At 38.3% G+C, this 19,871-nt stretch overlaps 1 protein-coding gene across 2 annotated transcripts in view; it reads right to left on the reverse strand.

The window, feature by feature from the left end:
- The window catches only part of ZCRB1 (zinc finger CCHC-type and RNA binding motif containing 1), a 34,472-nt gene that overhangs the window by 12,468 nt on the left and 2,133 nt on the right, over positions 1-19,871 (reverse strand). Inside the window, exons 2-8 of one of the 2 annotated variants that reach the window (XM_035327734.1) lie at positions 17,690-17,777; positions 17,494-17,522; positions 14,775-14,886; positions 14,586-14,693; positions 13,630-13,739; positions 13,451-13,526; positions 11,421-12,092 (exon numbers count right to left, since the gene is read on the reverse strand). In XM_035327734.1, coding sequence (XP_035183625.1) covers positions 11,961-12,092; positions 13,451-13,526; positions 13,630-13,739; positions 14,586-14,693; positions 14,775-14,886; positions 17,494-17,522; positions 17,690-17,773 — 651 coding nt within the window. In that variant the 5' untranslated portion in view covers positions 17,774-17,777 and the 3' untranslated portion in view covers positions 11,421-11,960. Of the gene's footprint in view, positions 1-11,420; positions 12,093-13,450; positions 13,527-13,629; positions 13,740-14,585; positions 14,694-14,774; positions 14,887-17,493; positions 17,523-17,689; positions 17,778-19,871 lie in introns of those variants that run through there. The other variant, XM_035327724.1, reaches the window with a different exon arrangement.

Genomic DNA, 19,871 nt, shown 5'->3' on the forward strand with positions numbered 1-19,871 from the left:
AAAAAAAATAACAGGGAGGTTTCGATCTTGTCTGTCTCTTTCTCTAATCTAGCCTGCAGCGTGCCCACGTTCCCATGCAACGTGACTATAATTATAAGCTGTGATCTATCAAAGTAGGACCTGGAAATTTTCATCTTACTGCCCTGCAAACGTAAGGGGAAGGCTGCAAAATTGTTAAAACATTGGCTCTCCTAATCTAACCACATCATTATTTAGCACCACGATTCCATACATAATGAGAGTGGCTGGTTTTCCAGTGAGTAGGGCTTGATAGTATCACACAATTAGATAAGAAATGTAATGAACATGACCAACACCTCACCCAGGTTTACTGACTCTTGGTGTCTAATGGAAATTGCTTGCTGTAACCTCCTCATTAAATGATGGTCCCATAGCCTAGTCTCTCTTTCCAATTAACAAGAAATCTTGAAGTGTAAGAACACATTTAAAGAGTCCTTTTTTTTTTTTTTTTTTTTTTTCCGATTTTGTCACTCATTTATGCTTAAGAGTCTGTTTCTCATTCTTTTCCCCACATGCTGCTAAACTCCACGCCATCAGGCTGAAGGGGTTGGACTCAGCTGAGCCCTAGGAATTTGTATTTCAGCTTTGGCATTCCCTGCGTCGGCAAGGGATGCCTCCCCCACCACTCCACCAGAGCACCAAGCTGTTGCTGGAATGGAGTATAAACCCAGATTAATGTAGGATTGCCCTCGATCTAAGAAGACTGAAGTATTGTATAAATGCAGTATTTGACCTTGGTAGTGATGGGAGGTTATTGATACTTAGAGGAGCACCACAGTTAAAGGTGTAATGGAGCTTGTTGGGAGCTGTGGGAAATACCAGCAGGAAGGAGTCTATGGCCCCAGGCTTCAACATAACCTTGAAAGACAGAGGATGATTATTAGCTTTAAAGATCTTATAACATGCCTCCAAGGACAAGAGAGTCTTTTTTGCCAGACAGGGACTCTAGAGATCAAATAATGATCATTGTTATTATAATTATTTTAATAATAATTATTACTGTTAATAATAATAATAAATAATCTCATTAAAAATAATAATACCCCCCCAAAAAAAATCACACAGATACACACACAAAAACAAAACAAAACAACAACAACAACAAAAAAAAAAACACAACCAACCAAACAAAAAACCAGGCAGCTTTAAAGGATCTCTTCCTGAAACATTAAAGACTTATTGGACCAAACATTACCAGAGCTATCATTCTCTGGGAAAGAGATACAGAATCTACTAAAAACGTAGATCAGCCAGGAAAAAATAATCAGGTATGTGAAACCAGGTTTATGGGGTTAAGTCACATTTTTTAACTGAAAAGCCTTTATTAAAATATTCTGCTTTGGAGATGCTGCTTAGTTACTGATCATCTTGCTGATGTCCCCGCAGGACAAAGACACACAAGCCCTGAGCACAGGTCACTTCGGCTCATGCAGTCACAGTGACAAGAGGAGGGCAGGAGCCTCTGCCAGGCTGGAAGAACCACGGGGAGAAGCAGAAGGTACCTGCAGAGGTCATCGGAGGTAACTGATTAGATCAGGCTCAGCCAGGGAAGGAAGAGCTATTCTTATGTCCATTCAATATTCAGCAGTATCAGATGAAAAGCCAAGACAGCTGGTGTCCTACGTGATGCTCACTATTCATAAGTTTTACAAGCAGATTCTCCATTCTGCCATCCACGGTTTTAAAGGGAGCACTGAACAGTACTGCATTTATGACAGACCTCTGCAGAACCCTGCTCCATACGTCTCATCAGTTTGTCTGTGAGTGAGCTCCTGAGACTGGTTTGCCAAAATAAATTTTACTCAGATTATAGCAGTAGTGTTTAGACCATGCTGTTAGTATGTCACTATATCACACATCTTAATGAAGTAAAACAATATCTAGCAGCTCTCTTTCACTTGTAAAATCTATACCCTTGTATAGAAAGACATTAGATTCATTACAGTCTATATTGATTTTTTTTTTTTACTTTTCACCTCCTTACTCAATAACTTTATTCCAGGATTGTTTTTAACCACAGGTCTAAAATTCCTTTACTCCATTACTTTTTAAAACAGAATTTGAGTGTACGTTTGCAAACACAAATTCTCAAAGACAACTGCTAAAATTGCCTCATGTCTCTGTGTACTCTGGGAGGCCCAGCCATGTTAAAAACATCTACCTAACATCTACCTAAGTGCTCCCTAACCCTTTCTTTCCCAGATGCAGCTTGCGTACTCTGTTGCTCGTGCTGCAATTGACTTTACTAGTGGAGGTGGATTCCACCAGGAGCCCAGCATCTCTGCTGCATGGATCGAGTGTCTCCCTGGTTTTAAACTTCCCATGAATATACTCCTGATTCCTTGCCACTCACACAAAACTCATTACTATTTCTCATTTGATTGGCTGACCTTTTGATTTTGCCTCTATCCCTCTGTGCTAACCACACTTAGCAAGCTGACCTAGGTTCCTTTTTTCTTTTTCAGTTTTAACACTGTTGACGAGTTCATGGTTTGGTTAAGTTGGGCTCTTATTTCACCCTTTATTTTACCCCTCTTTGTGGTAGTTCGTGATAATGCCTTTATCACAGCTTCTTTAAGGAACTGCTTTTTTTTTGCTTTTGACTACTTCCCATGAGCTGTGAGTTCTCATCTCCTACTACTTCCATTCTGTGTTGACGCTGAAAATTAATAGGATCAGCGGTACTTTTACTAAGTGAAACCTTACCCACAGTCTCTGGATAAGAAAAATAGGCTGGAAAACCAGTAAGAATGAATGATCAGTCATGTGGGATTTCTCCTCAGCAAGGTGGCTGGTTTACTTCATATGACTTGCCTGTTTCTTGACAAACCATTCATGCCAAGTAAATGATAGCAGTCTACTGAGGCTCCTCTGGGTCTCTCGGTTCCCTCCTGTGATTCTTTTCTTTGAGCTGAAATGCAGTTTCCTGAAATCAGTATTCAGATGCAGTGGTACTAGTAAGAAATATGAACACTTGGGAACAGCCTGAGTAAGGAACTCCAGAAATATGAATCAAAATATGGAACAACCATCTGCTGGTTTTCTTATTTTGTTAAAAGGGACAATCAGCTAATGTTTATTTCTAAACAAAGTAAAATCTATTAAATGATACTGAAATCCCCACCATGTTGTTTTCTATTTTAGAAATAAAGTTCTGATTTTAAAATGAGCATTTTCTGCCAAACATCAGCTCATTTCCATGGCAAACTCTTATACCCTTGAAAAGGAGGGGGAAAAGAAGAAAGAAAGAAGAAAATAATGGGATAGGTAATAAACCTTTTAAGAGAGAAACATCAAAAATACTGCCTATCATAACACTATGGCATGAAATGCATCTTTTTAAAAAAATCAATGAACAACATTCATCACTTGGACTGGAGGCAAGGATAAAACTGGTACTTGAGTATTCTCACAAGGAATAAGTCTGGACATTTGAAATGTAGTTTGTTGGCCTCTCTCACCAGCAGAAGCCTAAGTATGATACATCTGTCATCAAACATGGCAGCAAACACTAGCCTGTGTGATTCATTGCTTGTTTTTTTGCTATAATTCAGTTAATGATGACCATATATATTTTAATCATCTTAGTGAATTCAATTTAACTCATTCATATTATGACAAGGAACTGAAACAATCATACTACAAGAAGAGAGAGAAACAGAGATGGCAGAGGAAGATTTCCAGGCAGCAAATTTCAGAATGGATTTCTTGTCCCTTATTCATTATTAATGCAAGAAATTTTAGAACAAAACATAGGAAGAACTTTTATTATTAGTTGCTCACCTCAGCTGCCAGGCTTGTGTCCATTTATATTTTTTTTTGAACATTTTATATTTTTCTGGTTAATTAAAAATTTAAGAATAGATGGGCTAAATGTGACAGAAGATAATTGAACCTCTCACATTTTTAGCAGCTGACTGACGGGAAGAGAACCCGAATGAATAAAATCTCCTTTAGTTGTAAACCTAGGACCTTATTTAGATATTAAATGAAGTTAATGAAAAGAAAAGTGGAAAATCAATTGGACAGAATAAGTAAATAAATGGCATAGCTGTAAAGCAATTTCTTTCTTTTTTTTTAAAAAAAAAAAAAAAAAAAAAAAAAAACTTGCAGGTAGAGTGTAGTTACAATGAGACACCCTGAAGCCAGCCTGAAGACTGGATGTCAGCATATTCAAATAAAAGAAAAAAAAAATAAAACAAACAAACAACATCAACAAATGAGAACAGAAATTTGTTCATTTGAGAGAGTTGGAAATCTAAGGAGGAAACCTTCATCACAGACAGAAGAACAAACAGGAAGTGATGAATGAAGAAGAAGCCCTCAGCAGAAATCACACCCATGGCCAAGTGAATAGAAATAGGAGGAGTCTGTCACTCAGAGAGGTGGAAAAAAAAAAAAAAAAAAACAGAAAAAGTCCCGAGAAATAACAATCCCATGGGGAAAGATTGGCAGCAGTGCAAGGATATAAGCTTAAGAGATAATTGGTTTTCAGGAGCATCATTAGGTCTTAAAGATGTTGATTGGCAAAAGAGCTCTTAGAACAATAATTGGTGAAGGATGGACTGGGAAGTCATTCTTGGCTTTATTAAAAACAAACAAACAAACAAACAAAAAACACAAACAAACAAACAAAAACCCTGAGCCTTGCATCCACCTTTGCCATGTTACTGTGAAGTTTGGCATCTGAGAAAATCATATAACTGAGTTCAGAGTTGAATGAGAAAAGCAAACCTTCCCTGCGATACATAAGATCACTCACTTCCTATACAAGCCTTCTTTAAATGGGGAGGGGAACTGATGCTAAAGACGATTGTGGTTGTTGGGTTTTGGTTGACCTTATTTTGATGCTAATTTCTGTTCTACCAATATTCCCAATCTCATCTGCCTTTTTTTTTTTTTTTTTTTTTTTAAATCTTCTGAAGTTCTCTATCCCTTCCTCCCATCCATAATATACCTTATTTATTTCCAAAAAGCCACTGTCTTGTCTGCATTTAAGTCTCTTCTCTCAGAATCTATTTAAATGTAACATCTATGTAAAACCTATTGCTACTAACAGACAGGTGTCATTGCTCCCCAGGAAAAGCCAGTTAAAGCATGAAGAAAGTGTGAAAATGTAGCCAGTCCCATTTGCATTAATATAATCCATGTGGTGCTTTTGTCGTACTTCTGGAACAGCCACACAACTGACATCAAATCTTTGCAGTTCGTATTTACACCTAGCATTTACACCTTGACTGCCACATACATTGAAACCATCATAAAACCTGATCTAAAGTTCTGCTGAGAGTGGAATCTGCAGACAGGCAGCTGAAAATATTTAGCATAGTTGATCCACCCTCACTGGGGATGGACATTTGGCCTGTTCATTTCTCACCCTGCCTGCCCCCCAGACCCCTTTGCTTAATGATTACTGATTGCCCCTTCCTCAGAGGAGCAGAGTCATCTGCGTGCAGTGCTCCTACAGCACTCAGACAGGGAGCTCAGTGCCTTCCCGACCAGTCTGCTGTCAAAGCTTTAAGTAATGGCTGTACTCATACGAAATCCCGAGCAAAACCACCACACCATATTTGCCAGCATTATGTTGGTAGGAGTAGCAATAACATACTGGAGCTTGCACTTTTTTGAATATTTAGCGAGAATCCAATGTGGGTGCAATGGAGTTAAAAAGTCTGCCAACCTAGCACAAAGAAAAGAAGGGTGAAAAAAAGGTTAAAAAGTTTTTCCAGGGCTACTTTGTCCTGAACTCACGCACTCTGTAGTGGGCTTGACCTAAATTGTGCAGCACACGGACAGGATTCTGGACATTCTCCAGCACCTTCAGCTAAATTAAAGATGATCATGAATAATGCCCTGGGGCCCTGCACTCTCTGGGATGCTGCAGGCATGGGACTCGCAGAGAACCCACCCTTGCTGCAGAACCGTGCTCCAGATTTTAATTAACTGAGTTTCCTCATTTAAGCTTTTCCTGTGAAAGCCTCCCACAGTAAAAACACTTCTCAGAAACGCTATGCTGCAGCAGATGAAAATAAATCTAGCTGTTGTACTTCCAAAAACTTTCTTCGAAAGAACATAATTTCAAGGACTATAATCACTCATTCCAGATACATGGTTCATGATCTCAAAGCCATCGCATCCACATACTGCATGTTCTCATCTTTCCGAGCTGCCATATGCTACTAAGTCATTTCATTTTTTATGCACCCTCATGGCTCCAGGCTTCGTGGGCAGATGGCTCTTTGCCATCTAATCAAATTCACACATCAAGGGCATCCCAAGTGTGGTCCTTTGTAGAACTGCATCATCCTTTAGTTCCTCTCCCTTCCTTCAGCATTTGCACATCACTACAGATTTGTACCTCCAGGAAGGTTCACAATTTTCAGATGTAACACACTCATTCCTCAATGAAGCACAAAGTAATACACTCGGTTCTAGTCCATTCACTGTAAAAACAACATTCAGTGCTTTGGAAATTCACAGCATACCCACACAGTCCTTCTGATACATTGTGGTTGTATTTTGGGTCCTTCCTTCCCCTGTTCACTGGGCAGAACGTGTATATGCCCCCTGCCGTCACACCCGCAGCCACAATAATGCATCTTCACTTCGGCAGCCAAGTGACAGCTTTGCTGTACTGCACCGAGTGTGATGCAGTATCTAAATATAGATGCCTTCTGATTTTCTTTAGCTGCATATTGATAAAATTGAATTTTCATGGATCGGCTCCTCTTAAAGGAGGCTTGTGGCTGTTGCCTTTGATGGACTCGTCATCTCAGAGTTGCACCTGATTTTCTGGAGAATCCTTTTAATCAGACAGGCAAGTTCTCGTAACAGTAGCTGTGGGACTCCTTCGTTGCCTCACGAGGTCGGTTAAGTGTTTCACACACATTTTTATCACATTTTACTACCACAATTTCTGTAACTCTTTATTTGCTGGATTACCTATTACATCCATTAAATACATATATAAGCACACATCTCATCTGTCTGAATGCACAGCATGGTCAAGGTTACTCTGGCACTGAAAAAAAAATGTTATTTCACAAACCTGTGCAATACTTCAGCTTCAGAAATACTCCTTTCTTCTACATACAGCATCTCCTCAGCTTATTCCTTCTAGGCTGCTTTTTGCAGACACTAAGGTAGATACAAGAAACAAGGTCACCTACCCTGACAGCAGCTAAACCCTTCGGTTTACACATTTTTCTCTAAAGAAGGAACAATATAATATATTTTTTTAATATTGGCTTCAACAGCTAACAAAATATATATATATATATCTCACCCTGTTATGATCTGCAAGATAAACAAAGCTGTTTAATAAAGAACATTTTAAGAAAAACACCTAAAAACAGTTTTGCAATCTATACAAAATAAAAAGGCAATCAGCTTTCTAATTCCAGTTATTTTAAGATAACACATCTGGAAGAGTGTGTCTGCAATATTTTTATAGAAGAGCAACGGTAGAACTGGGATTTCAATATTATCATATTGACACTGCAAATGCCAGATAGAACAGAAACCTGAACCTAAGAGGTCTCTATACCAGTAATTCTAATTTTTCATAGAGACACTTAATAAATCCTTTTTTTAAATATCATGTAAGCTTTACATCTGGCTTTTCTAAGCAGTTCAATATTTTGTGCATCAGAAGACTACAGCCAAAAGAGCACACACAGCTCACCTCCCCGTGCTACAGTAAGTCATCCCTGCAGATTAACTAAAGGCTATCCTAGAGAACACAGTGACCCAGAAGCCAAAGATAAACTGTTTACAATTTGTTCCAGACATCACCTATTTAGCTAGACATAGTTCTTTATATTTACAGTCCCATCTATTGCTCTGCTGAGAGTAGTAACCTGAATATGCCAAGCACATAGTGGGAGCCTGCTGAACATGGACTACATTACTCCAGTGCCTCATAGCTGCAATGGTTTAACAAGTGCTGCATAGGCACAAACTGAGCAATGCCATTTATAATCAGTTAAGCTAATCATCCTTATCCCCCTTCCATAGCCCCTTCTTCACCAAGGACAGATAAAAGTCATCTTCCAGTGGCTTTTGAGACACTACGCTGTTAGCCTGTTCGATAGACAAGAAGTCCCACGACCCAGAAAGCATTATTTCAACAATTTTCAAGCTGTTTTGAAAATATTAAAGATAAAATGTAGTAACTGGGTGTTTGCAGAAAGACCAGAGATTTTGACTTTATTTAAAAAAAAGTCTGTCATTTAATGTCATTTTCTTTATAATTATAGCCATGTTATATATACTCTAAAACCGGCACTCAGCTCGCTAGCCTAAGCTATGTCCTCAAAGTACTTAAAAAAGGAAAACAGAAAAACCAATCCACCCACAAAACCCTGTGTTTTTTTCTAACAGTGACAGGAAGGTGTGCTACAAGGCGCTTTTTATTCTTCACTTAATACTATGCCTACATAGCCTCATCTGGCTGGCCCAGAGCCATGCAACTGTTTTCTGCTTCCCAGGATGCTGCTTTAAGATACCAAACTATGGCAAAAAAAAAAAAAAAAAAACACTCTATTGCTCAGGTTTTGAAAAATATTTGTAATCTATTGGCCTGACCTGGGTTAGGAGCCTAGTTAATGCTCTGCCTAGCTTCTCAACTCTGATCAGGCTGGAAACCTGAAGCCATGCTGCTTGGGGTAGGTGGGCTTTGGTATGAACAAGAGCAACTGCTGGGGTGTTCAAAGCTCTGAAAGGGACTAAGCTGACAAGTGTTGGCCTTTTTCCAGAATGAGGCAGCTGCATCAGGTGTTGCTCCAGAAAATGATTTTGGACATAAGCAAGCAGAACCGGTACCCGAGCTATCTAACTTAATGGTTATCAAATGCTAGCATTCTGAATTTCTCACATAGACATGCTTCATCATCCTGCCAAAAAGAATAGAAACGTAAAATAATTTGGGAGACAAAAAAGAAAAAATCCCACTCCTCCATAGTCCCTCTAGGTCCTGTTTTAGGCACTAGAAGCTTTCTCCTATACTCCAACTCCAGGCCCCAAACTGTAAGTACTGCTATTCAATACAGGTTCAAATGGAGTTAAGAAAACTGTTTAAGAATGATTATTTAAAGTAAGGAATTCTGGATACCAATTCCACACAGAAGCAGTCTCATTTTTACCTGTTCTTTTCCGATGGCACCTGACTCTTCAAGTGACTTTATGCCTGGAACAAAAGAGCATGGAGGAATGACACCGGGTCAGTTATAATAGCCTGGACTGAGCTACTGCTTCATGCTGACAAAAGCAAATCCTATGGGGAAAGTAGTGCGGCAGAAGCTGCAGACTAGGAAGATATATTAATGTGCTTCAGCCACTGGAACTCCTGAAGAAGTACTGTATTAGGTCAGAACAAAGGTCAGTTTTGTTCTATTCTTTCTGACAAGAGACCAGTAGCAAAGAGGAAACAACAGAAAAGTACGTAAGAATAAAGCACTCCTAGGCTGTTAATCTCTCTCTATATTTTATAGTGACAGGTGGTCAGTCATTTAGGATATTTCTGAGTGGTGACTGCAGTTAAGCTAACATTTTTGAGTAACTATCACCTTCTACGTATAGGTCTAATCCTTTTAAGCTTATGACCCTGAAAAAGTCCCACAGCAATGAAATCCATTACTAGATTGCAGAGCATAATGAAATAAGTTTGTTGGAACTCGCTGCCTGATCACTTCATTGAATGCATAACTCTTACAAGCCATCAAACATTCCCAAATTAAAGTTATGGACAATGTCAGCCTGGTGCTTTGCCATGCTTTGGTTTTCTGTATTTTTTTGAAAAACAGCATTGAACATAGTATTGGAGAAGTACACGCACCCTGATTTTTAGAAGTGGCATAGTATGTTTTTTGGCTTGCTTTGCTCTCCACTTCTTACTTTCTTTTTTCCCCAAATTAAGATTCCATCTGCTTTTTTGTCTACACTTTGGCCATAGCCTACCATTTAGAAAGAAGTAAGCTAGCAGCAATATTTTTTTTTTTTTTTAGCAGAGCTTAGAGCTCCACAATCTTAACTATTATAGTTTTCATTATTAGACACGATGTGCAGCTATTTGCACTTGCTAATGCTAAGTTGCACCTGGCACTTCAGCACCACTTCAGTACTTGGCATCAAGAGATCTTTCTAAAATTCTGTAAAGGAAGCTTCAGATTGAAGCATCCTGAATATTTTGTGCTTTCAGCAGAAAGTCACAAAGTCTTAAAAACACTCACAGGACTGCCAAGTCTAAGACCTTCCTAAGTATAAAGCCCAATATTTCTCCCACCTCTGTGGCCTGTACAGCTTGTGCAGAAAAATCTTTCATTTGATTACTTTATTCTCATTTCTGAACTTCTCTGAAAGTATCAGCAGAAGACCCTAGAATGACCTTCTGAATGTAGCTGCTTTATATTTGCTTAAAGGGTGTATGCATGTGTGGCTTGTTTGTTTGCACGTACTAAAATAGTCGGCTATATATCTGAATGTAAATTGGCATTAACTAAAAATATGTAATGGTATATTTGGATTTACATTTTCTATATTTGGAAGAAAACCAAGTCCTGATGAGCAACAAGAAGAGCCGAAAATAGAAACAGAGGCCAGATGGTCTCTTCTTCCAAGTGTGAAAGTGTGAATGTGTTTTATATTGTGTCTCCTAAAAATGAAAAGTTTGACTACACAAAGTGGCGAATATAAAAAGGTTATTGCCATCACCATGTGTCTGTGTTTTTGGGAGTGATCGCTCAAGCAGGGCTCTGGACTGATCCTGATGCATCTATGTGGTTTTTTAGAGGTAGTCACAGGAAGATGACTAGAATCCTACAGAGATTTACACATGGACACCCTATTTAAAAGATTTGAACAGCTTTAGGTGAGAAATGGGTGCCAACACACTTCACTTAGAGACTGTGACAGTTCCAAGTATACATTAAAGCTGCTTTTCAGGCACAGAGGGAACTTTGTGCCCTTTGGGTTTTGCAGCAGATTCAGATGCCTAAACTACCATGTTAGGCACGCAAACTGCTGTCAGGAGGAACAAACAGCTCAGCATAAGCCACTATAACTGCAGGAGACTTTAAATATCAGATTAGAGAATATCAAAGCATATGGACACACCCATTTTTAAAACCATATGGCCATTCTTGTTTTTAATTCAAGAGCAACAGAATTATTATTCTTTAAAAAAAAAAGTATGAAGATTTTAAGAGTGACCTAATCACCTTATCACCACCATATCACTTTTAATTTGTATCTCCTACAAAGTCTATAACAAATACAGGCTATAAAATAATAAAGAGATGTACAGCAAATTACTAAAACTGTACATAAAACAGAAGAACATTTTAATATAACTTTGGAAAACAGAGATATTATTTACTCTAAAATGATTTCACAGACCAAACTTATGTAACAGTAATTTATTGTATTCCTGCATGAAGAATTAAAAGTCTAATACAACAGTTAAGGCTGAAATTCAACCCTAGGAAGAGAGCTAGTGCAAGATTATTCATACACTACTAAAGTACTGCTTCCAAACAGACAATAAATGGACTAATAAAGCATCAGAGGTGCTAACAGTGATCTAAGAGGAAGTCCTCTTAGGAAAACTCTTAAGAACTCCTCTAATGTAAGATTTTACTCCCATTTCAGGCCTAGATATTACCTGCAGGAAGCATTCTCCCTGATATTTTTCTGGATTTAAGCATAGAAACACATAACTTGTATAAAGCTGCCTTGAGGGCAGAAAGGGGCTTAGTGGAAGGGAGAGAGAGAGAGAGATTGAGAGAGATCAAAAAATGAGATGTTCAGCTGGGAGGGTAGAACTGCAACATGATTTTCAGTGTCTTCAACACCAAGAAAAACATGTATTACAGATAACTTTGTTGCAATTTACAAAATGTACACTGTATATATTATATATATGCATATAAAACAATATTATTTTAATCACTAAGTTCTTCCTCATCACTGAAATAAGCACTTTTCTTAATCCGAGGACGTTTTGAGTCATCAGAAATGGAAGATTCCCCTGCAGTCTGTGTCCATCTTTGTTGTTCTTCCTCAATTTTGGCTTGCTACAAAGGAAGAAGTATTAATTAGTATTAAAAAAATTAGCATTGTTATTTGTAATGCATCTTAATTAGTAATTGGCTTTGAATTATTTCATGAGTTAAAGAATTCAGAGGGTTTAACTCCATTTCCAGATAAACTGTGTGATGAATGCACTAAAAAAGATTTCCAAAAGTAGTTCTCGCATGCTGACGGTATAAGTCTTCTGCACCAATGCAGACAACATGGAGTACCCTCTGTTTTCAAAGAGAGGGACTGTACACACACAGTAAACTTACAGAACTACAGAGAAGTTGAGATTTCAAGTGAAGGATGCAATGAATTTGAAGTTGACATTTCTGAGTCAGCTTTGTTCCACTAAGAAGCCTTCCATCTGCTGCGTTTCACAGTCACTCATTCATGGAATGAATGTCTTCAGAGATATGAAGGTTATTCAACTAACGGTTGAAATAGATGCTTCCTATTTTTACTAGGAAACATGCTGCTAACCCACTTTAAATCTTTAGATTGTAAGAAAAATTGGAATATTTCCTGCTTTCTTTACACTTAGAGGTTTTATTTGTAATTGTGGAGTTTCTTTGGGATGTGGGTGGGGGGAATAATTGTGCATATTTGCATCATTTTTGTTTCAGACTACGTCACTTAAGTCATATTCATAAAGTCATATTCAGGACAAAGTTCTCTTAAAAACTCCGAGGACTTTTTAGGCAGTGGGGGTATGCAAGGAACAGCTGGGGACTGGGGAGCCATGAAATTTGAACATCAGTTGAGGCTTGCTATGTGTAGTGAACCGAAAGCCTGTAAAGAAATATTGAAGAAGACAGTAATATAGCTGTCAGACTATCTATCTACATAACAAAAACTGGAATAAATATGTTTTGAGAGGAAAGTTCCATTAGAGACAGCAATAGGCTGTATTAGGCCAAGGAAGTGCTCCAGAAATAGGTGTTGTTCAAGGATATTCTAGTGAGTGAGAGCAGAGGATGTACCTGTTCATTTATGCATAACTGTTTTTCCAGATGCTCAGTTATCAGAATAAAGAGGGATTTGTGGATCAAAAACCTAATGGAACATCACAGCAGAGATGACAGGGAACTAAGCAGCAAAGAAGCTTGAAGAAAGAAAGAAGTGCAATTCAAAAACACAGCAATAGTGAAACATTAAAACAAAAAAAGGACTGAACATGCCTGCAATATGAAGAACCCTACTCTATAGTCACCAGCTATTGTCAGGCAAGAGTGCCCTAAGTGCTATAGAACAGACAGATCTAAAAGTGTATCTTAGAGACTATAAGATTGGTTTTGAGAAGAAGCTTGAGAGAAGTTCCATTTAAAAATAAATATGAAATACTTCAATTTTGTACCTGGACAGCTATGGCCTGGCTGAGGCTGTCCAGAGCAGGGTCTTCTCCTTCCTCTTCACTTTCTTCTTCCTCCTCACTTCATTGCGCAGAGAGACAAAAACACATAGATCTTTATTTTAAGTGCTTGGAATGAAAAAGCTGCTTAAGCGAAGTACTAATATGGAAATAAATGTACATACATTTCTTCTGGTTCAACTACTTTCTTTCTCTTCTTCTTTTCTTTTTTCTTTGGTGGCTCCCGCTCTCCCAGCATATTTTTAGGACAAGCATAACTTAAGTGTCCTGCTTCCTTGTAGAAAAAGAAATATTAGTTAACAAAAATCATTACCAACCACTACACGTTGAAACACATCATGAGGGAAGTTAATGGAAGACAGTTCATGGGGAAAAAAATGGAAACAATTAACAAGATAAATGGAATGCTGAATAAGCACACAGAAGACAAACTCTTCTTTATTAGCTTGCCATGGAAACAAAGAGATCGGTGGTGATATGCATGTTTAACTGCAAATACAGAACAAGCTATGAGCAAGGCAGATTTTCTTTGGCTGCTGCAACATCGGAATACGCTACAGCATGGTTTATGTTCAAGACAAGATACAAACCTCAGCATTAGCAGTTTAAGAAATATGTCTGAGTCAACATTTTTGATCTCAAAAATGTTATGAATATAAATCAAGTTTGCCTTTGATGTTAAATATAATCCAAATCTCAAATGCCTATGTTATTGTGTTCAGGAGAAACAAGGAGTTGCCTGAAACTCAAAGAACACTTGTTCCGTGTAAAAAGAGTTGTATCCAACATTTATTATTTCCAAAGGTAGAGCAAAAGCAGGTATTTCGAATAAAAGATTAAGAGGTTTTCCTTCTCAAACGGCATTATACTATTATTCAGCTCTGTCTGCTCATCAGCATGTTAAGCAGGTATCATAAGCACATTTTCCTCCACCCCAGAAATCCCCAAAGGCAAAAAGGGTACCATCATTCCTGAAAAGGGTACAACTGCTCTGCAAGTTGATAATATCAACAGCAAAAAGTATTTTAACACCATGAGTAGGATTAACAATGGCAAAACAGAAGAAATAAGTTGAAAGTCAAAAGATGGAATATGTTGCTTTACTTTTGGTTTTACTCACCCCACATTCATAACACTTAGACTTATCAAAGTAGTTGCGCCTGCGAATGAATTCTGCTGCTCTTCCATTATCAATGGCAATACTTGCTTTTATTACTCTTCCAAACAGCTACAGAAAATAGAGAAAAAAGTTAAGTACTTAGGAACTGTAAACCCAACCTTCCTGCCGTAACAACTTTCCATAACTTACTTGTTTGTTATTAAGTGCCCGAGAACAGTTTTGTGCAGATTCTTTATCCAAAAACAAAATAAAGGCAACTCCTTTGCTCTTCCTGGTGTCTTTGTCTTTCATAATAGTAACTCTGAAAACATATAACCACATTATTGGTATGCTTAAATTGTTTTAGAGACATTTTTTTCCCAACAGATCTCAGTAGGATCTTAGCTTGCTATATAGCAAAAAGAAAATAAAGTATAATTAACTATAGAAAGGCTCATTAAAAAGAAATTCAAAGGAACAGCTAACCAGGGCATGTGCCTGGAGGTACAGTGGAGATTATCTAAAAAAAGTATGTGGAGTCTTCCCACATCATTCCAGTCCAGTATCATGCTTATTCCTGGAACGACTTGAAGAAAGAACACACTCCATTTGGAGACAATGTAACCAGAGGGAAGTATACTCACTGGAGAAGAACTTAATCTGCGACCAATCTTGACCATTGCTGTAATTGCTGAAAAAGCAGTGTACCGAACTGCATCCAAACCAAGTTCTACTGCTCTGTGGGACTAACCAGCTAAGGTATTTCGCTGTATTGTTCTACAACTATCTCCAGCTGGAGTCCAAGCAGGTTATGGATGCATGTAGTAGCACATCTAGAAATCTAAGAAAGATTTTTACCCAGTAAAATCCACAGAATGACTAGAGGTAAAGAACCCACCCAACCTCAGTTCTTTCCATTTTATGTCAATTGTATTCTGTCCTAGAAAACATCAGCGGGAAATAGGATGGCAGTCTGCATGTATGTAAAAACACAAGTACACTTTAAAAACTAAAAGAATAGACTCCTCCCTCTGTCTGCCACTTTAGGGAGAATGAGATTGCATAAAACCTCAACAAATGAGTTAAAGTCATAATAGGATATACCGGGGTGAGAAATGCAGTAAGGAAGAAGAAAAGTCAGCATGATTTTGCCGAGTCAAGTCACACTTCAAGAAAAGGCCATTAAAGCTTGTTTAAACTGACTTTAATCAGAGGACAGATGAATCTCCAGAAATCGAGCTAATATTTGAACAGATTTTTCTTAGGAATTAATAACTAGTTAGAATTAGGAAACTGAGGCTAACAAGGATCAGGTTTCACACTGAAATGGAACCACCAGTAGTCTCCTGTAGTATCTGCATTGTTCAGAGTCAGGTGAGCTTGCAAAGAGTTATGTATCAAATTTTACTAAACACAAAACTAGTCATGGCAATATCGTATACACATGGTATTCCGTGAGCCTGCACTTGGTTTAGTCTGGCAGTTACTAGACAAAATGTCAAGAAAAATTAGTTATCAATAAGTGATTTTTTGTGTGTGAAATAAGATACAGGTTAAGGAAAACAGCAACTATGCAGATAGAGTAGCAAGTTCTAAATCATTTACTTTCACAAAGCATGTGGCACAGGATTTCTTCAGCACAGGCATCTAAAAACACCATTTCTGTTGTGTATGGTAGCCAAAACAAGCAAATAAAACACTAGATACTATAAATAATTAAAAAGAGAAAGTATGCAGCTACAACACCTTTAAAATAAGCCAAGTATCATACAGTCCATACTTCAGGCAATTCCCATCTTCCTATCCAAACAAGTTCAAAAGCCAAGGTAGAATACCCCTACTCCCTAACACATCCACAGCACAGGCACATGTGGAACTCCTTACCAAAGCAGAGCCGGGACGATTTGTCACAGAAGTGACAAATTTATGGAGAACAGGTCTGTCAGCAGCTATTAAGCACCAATGTTACTACAACATTTGGCTTGGGATTTTTCTAACTTAGTAGTTCAGTGGTGAACTAGAACAGGTCAGATACTCCCAGACTAGTAACAAAGAGTGCAGCTGCCCTGTTTTACTGGTCACTGTGTCTGTCAGAGCCCTACCTAAGGGTTTTTCTTCTCATGCATGTTTTCCTAAAGTTGTGGTCTGACTGGCATTTCCTGCTATTTTGTCACCTGAAACACACTAGGGAGAATTCAAAAACTTTGAACTTAGTTCTACGTATCAGAAATTGTTACAGTGGCCACTAAAGGTTACAGCAGGTGTTTACTGGTTGAAAACTGAAGTCTAGAGTTCTGTTATTCTGAGCAGGTAAAAAAAAAAAAAAAAGCATGTTCCTTACCATGACATTTATTTCTATCATTTCAACACATGGACAGGTATTCACAAGTATCTTTTTGAATATCCCACATATTAAGAGCCATTATTATCCAGCTTTATGTCTGATCTTAAACGTAGCACTAAACAGTCACAGTAACAAATCCCCTGGAACCACAAACAGAGGAACTGTAGGTTGCAATAGTGGGAACTGGACATGAGAGCTGTGACATCTCTTTCGTGTATTTAGAAGCTCCCACTCTTACAATTATTCACCTGTGGCTGAGGCGAGGGAAAGCAAACAACATTGACTCAAAGAATATTATTTCAACTACTTGAGAGAAAACATCTCTGGTATATAATAGTATTCTACTTGCTCTTGAGAAGCGGTTAACAAAACAGTACTTGTCTGCAAGACAAATATTCCTGCAGCATGTGTGCAACTGCAAGAACTCCCAGCTGTTAAATTTATACTTTATTAAAAATGAACAGGCCTTCAATACTTACACATTTAATACTTAAATTATAAAAAGCACAAGACATGCCAGTGAATCAGACATTAAATATTTAAGATGAAAGCTACAAAAATAGCAGGCCATATCAGATCACTTACTTGACAACTTTCCCATACTTTGAAAAAATCTGAAAAACAGAACAAAATAGAAAGATTTAACAATAGACAATTCCATGCCATTAGTAACAAATTTATCAAGACAAACTTTTCTAAGAGGCGTATATCAATATTGTATTTGCACTCAAAATTGTTGTCAATAGGTTTAGTCTGAACAGAATGGCTCTTAAAAACTTACCCTGTATAGATCGTTGTTGGTCAGAGCAAAGGGTAAATTGGACACATACACAGTGCTTTTGCTTGGTGCCAACCCACCACTCATTTTTCTGAGGAAAGGAGAAAGAGGGAAGAGTTAAACTCTATCCAAAACATGAGAAATTAAAAAGCAGCTGTGACCTTTTTTTCTCCCCCAATTGTTCTTTTAAACATAGTCCAGATGGTCATGATAACGTTGCAATAAAGCATAGCTTTCATTTCCTTTTTATCATTTTACATGAAATCAGTGTTTGCCCTCGTGTTCCTCCCTCTCCCCTGGATCCAAAGCATATTTTTTCTCTGTCCTAGTCAATCAGTAAGCCATGAAAAAAAAACGATGGGTTTGTGTTCTTGAAATAAGCCTCTACTGCCATTTACTGAATATTCTGGCTAATATGTGAAATTAATAACCTTTGTTCGAGAACATATATTCATTGATTCTTCATATTAGTTTCAGCTCAGCTGCATTCAACATAGGATAAACCACTTCTGGTTAAGGAAGAAAAAAAAAAGAAAAAACTTCCCTATAGCAGAGTCCTAATTACTGGGGAAAATAAAGACACTGCATTGGCCTTAAAAAGAGTATCTCAGCTGTTAAAGCAGCAAGTATTCCCTCTTGTATCTATTACTCATGCTTCCACGGTGCTCTGGAACTGGAGATTTCCAGAGCTGGTTATGGACAGCATCTCCCCTGCTCCTGGCCGAGCAGTTCCACGCTAGCAGGAACCAGGGAAATCTCAGTGCCAATTTCCTTCCTATCCTCTTTTAAGTTCTTGAGACTAAGTAGCCAAGACTATGCCTAGAATCAATGAACCCACTCAAAAACATTTTAAACATCCCATCTTATAACTGCATACACATAATCTAATATGAGGTAAGGAATAACTGAACTAACTTGAAAGAGAACAAGCTGTGTTTTTCCTCATGTTTGGACTTTTCCCAAAAAATTGAAGTGGCACTAAAGTCTGTGCAAAGCACTTCTTCCTTCTGATTCATCCTGTAGCCAAGGCTTGGTGCAAAAATGGGAAGATCAGAATAAAACACAGTCCTTATGAGAGAACATACCAAAGAGTACAGCAAAAATGTTCCCTATGCAGCCCACCGGTTTGGGCTGCACTATGCAGCCCACTATGCAGTCCCTGGGTTTGTTTAAGGAAAGGTTGGACGTGGTGCTTAGGGACATGGTTTAGTGGGTGACATTGGTGGTAGGTAGGGGGATGGTTGGAACAGATGATCTTGAAGGTCTTTTCCAACCTTAAAAATTATATGATTCTATGATTAACACCTGCTTAGTCAGTTTTCTGCAGCCTTATTCCTGCTTCTTGGTACCCCTTACTGATTCCTAGCTGCCTCCTTCACTGAGGCTCAAGCCATTTCTTCAGCAAGACCAATTCATTTTAAAATGCAAAAGCTGATGGAGTGAAAGAAACTAAAGAAATCAACTCCCATCGTAGAATAGAAATAGCACTTTAGAGGACTTTCCAGGTAGGGAGTTTGATCAGATGCAAGGGTCAATTGTCAACAAAGTAATTAATGTCAGACTCTAATCCATCGGTGGTTATTTTTTTAGCATTTCAAGATTCAGTCATCTGAAGGCCTAATACTCCCAGCAGACACTGATTATTCAAGTATTTTGCTTCTCTTTTCTGACAAGTTTAATGTATCACAACTCATTTAAGCGGCAGTTTCTAAGTGATCGAATTTTGAGTTTTTCCACGTTCAGAGACTGTGTTTTTTGGCATGAGTAGAAATGGCAACATAAAGGTTAAGCAAATGAAAACAGAATAAATTTGCAACAAAGGCCACGCATTGCATCTGGTGTTATGCAGACTTGATTCATTACCCCAGATTCCTCGCTGCTTGGCATTGGTATCCTTGACAAGCCTAACCAAAGCGACTCGGCGAGGCGCCGTACAAAGAGGTGGCTCGAAGCGCAGGGATCCAGACATCCCGCACAATACAAAGGACGTGGTAAGGGCTACCCCAGTGCTGCATTAGGGCATAACAGAGGAAACAGCAGAAAACAGTCCCTTGGACAAATTTATCTGAAATAGTGCTGCAGTTCTGACCGCCAAAATAATTGTAGCAATCCGTATCGTTCAGGACCCCTGTACTGGTGTTTCAGTCATCCGACTTTTAACATCTAATTTGCCAGACAGGCACAA

The sequence above is a fragment of the Oxyura jamaicensis genome, chromosome 1 (assembly GCF_011077185.1).
Source record: "Oxyura jamaicensis isolate SHBP4307 breed ruddy duck chromosome 1, BPBGC_Ojam_1.0, whole genome shotgun sequence".
Taxonomy (NCBI): domain Eukaryota; kingdom Metazoa; phylum Chordata; class Aves; order Anseriformes; family Anatidae; genus Oxyura; species Oxyura jamaicensis.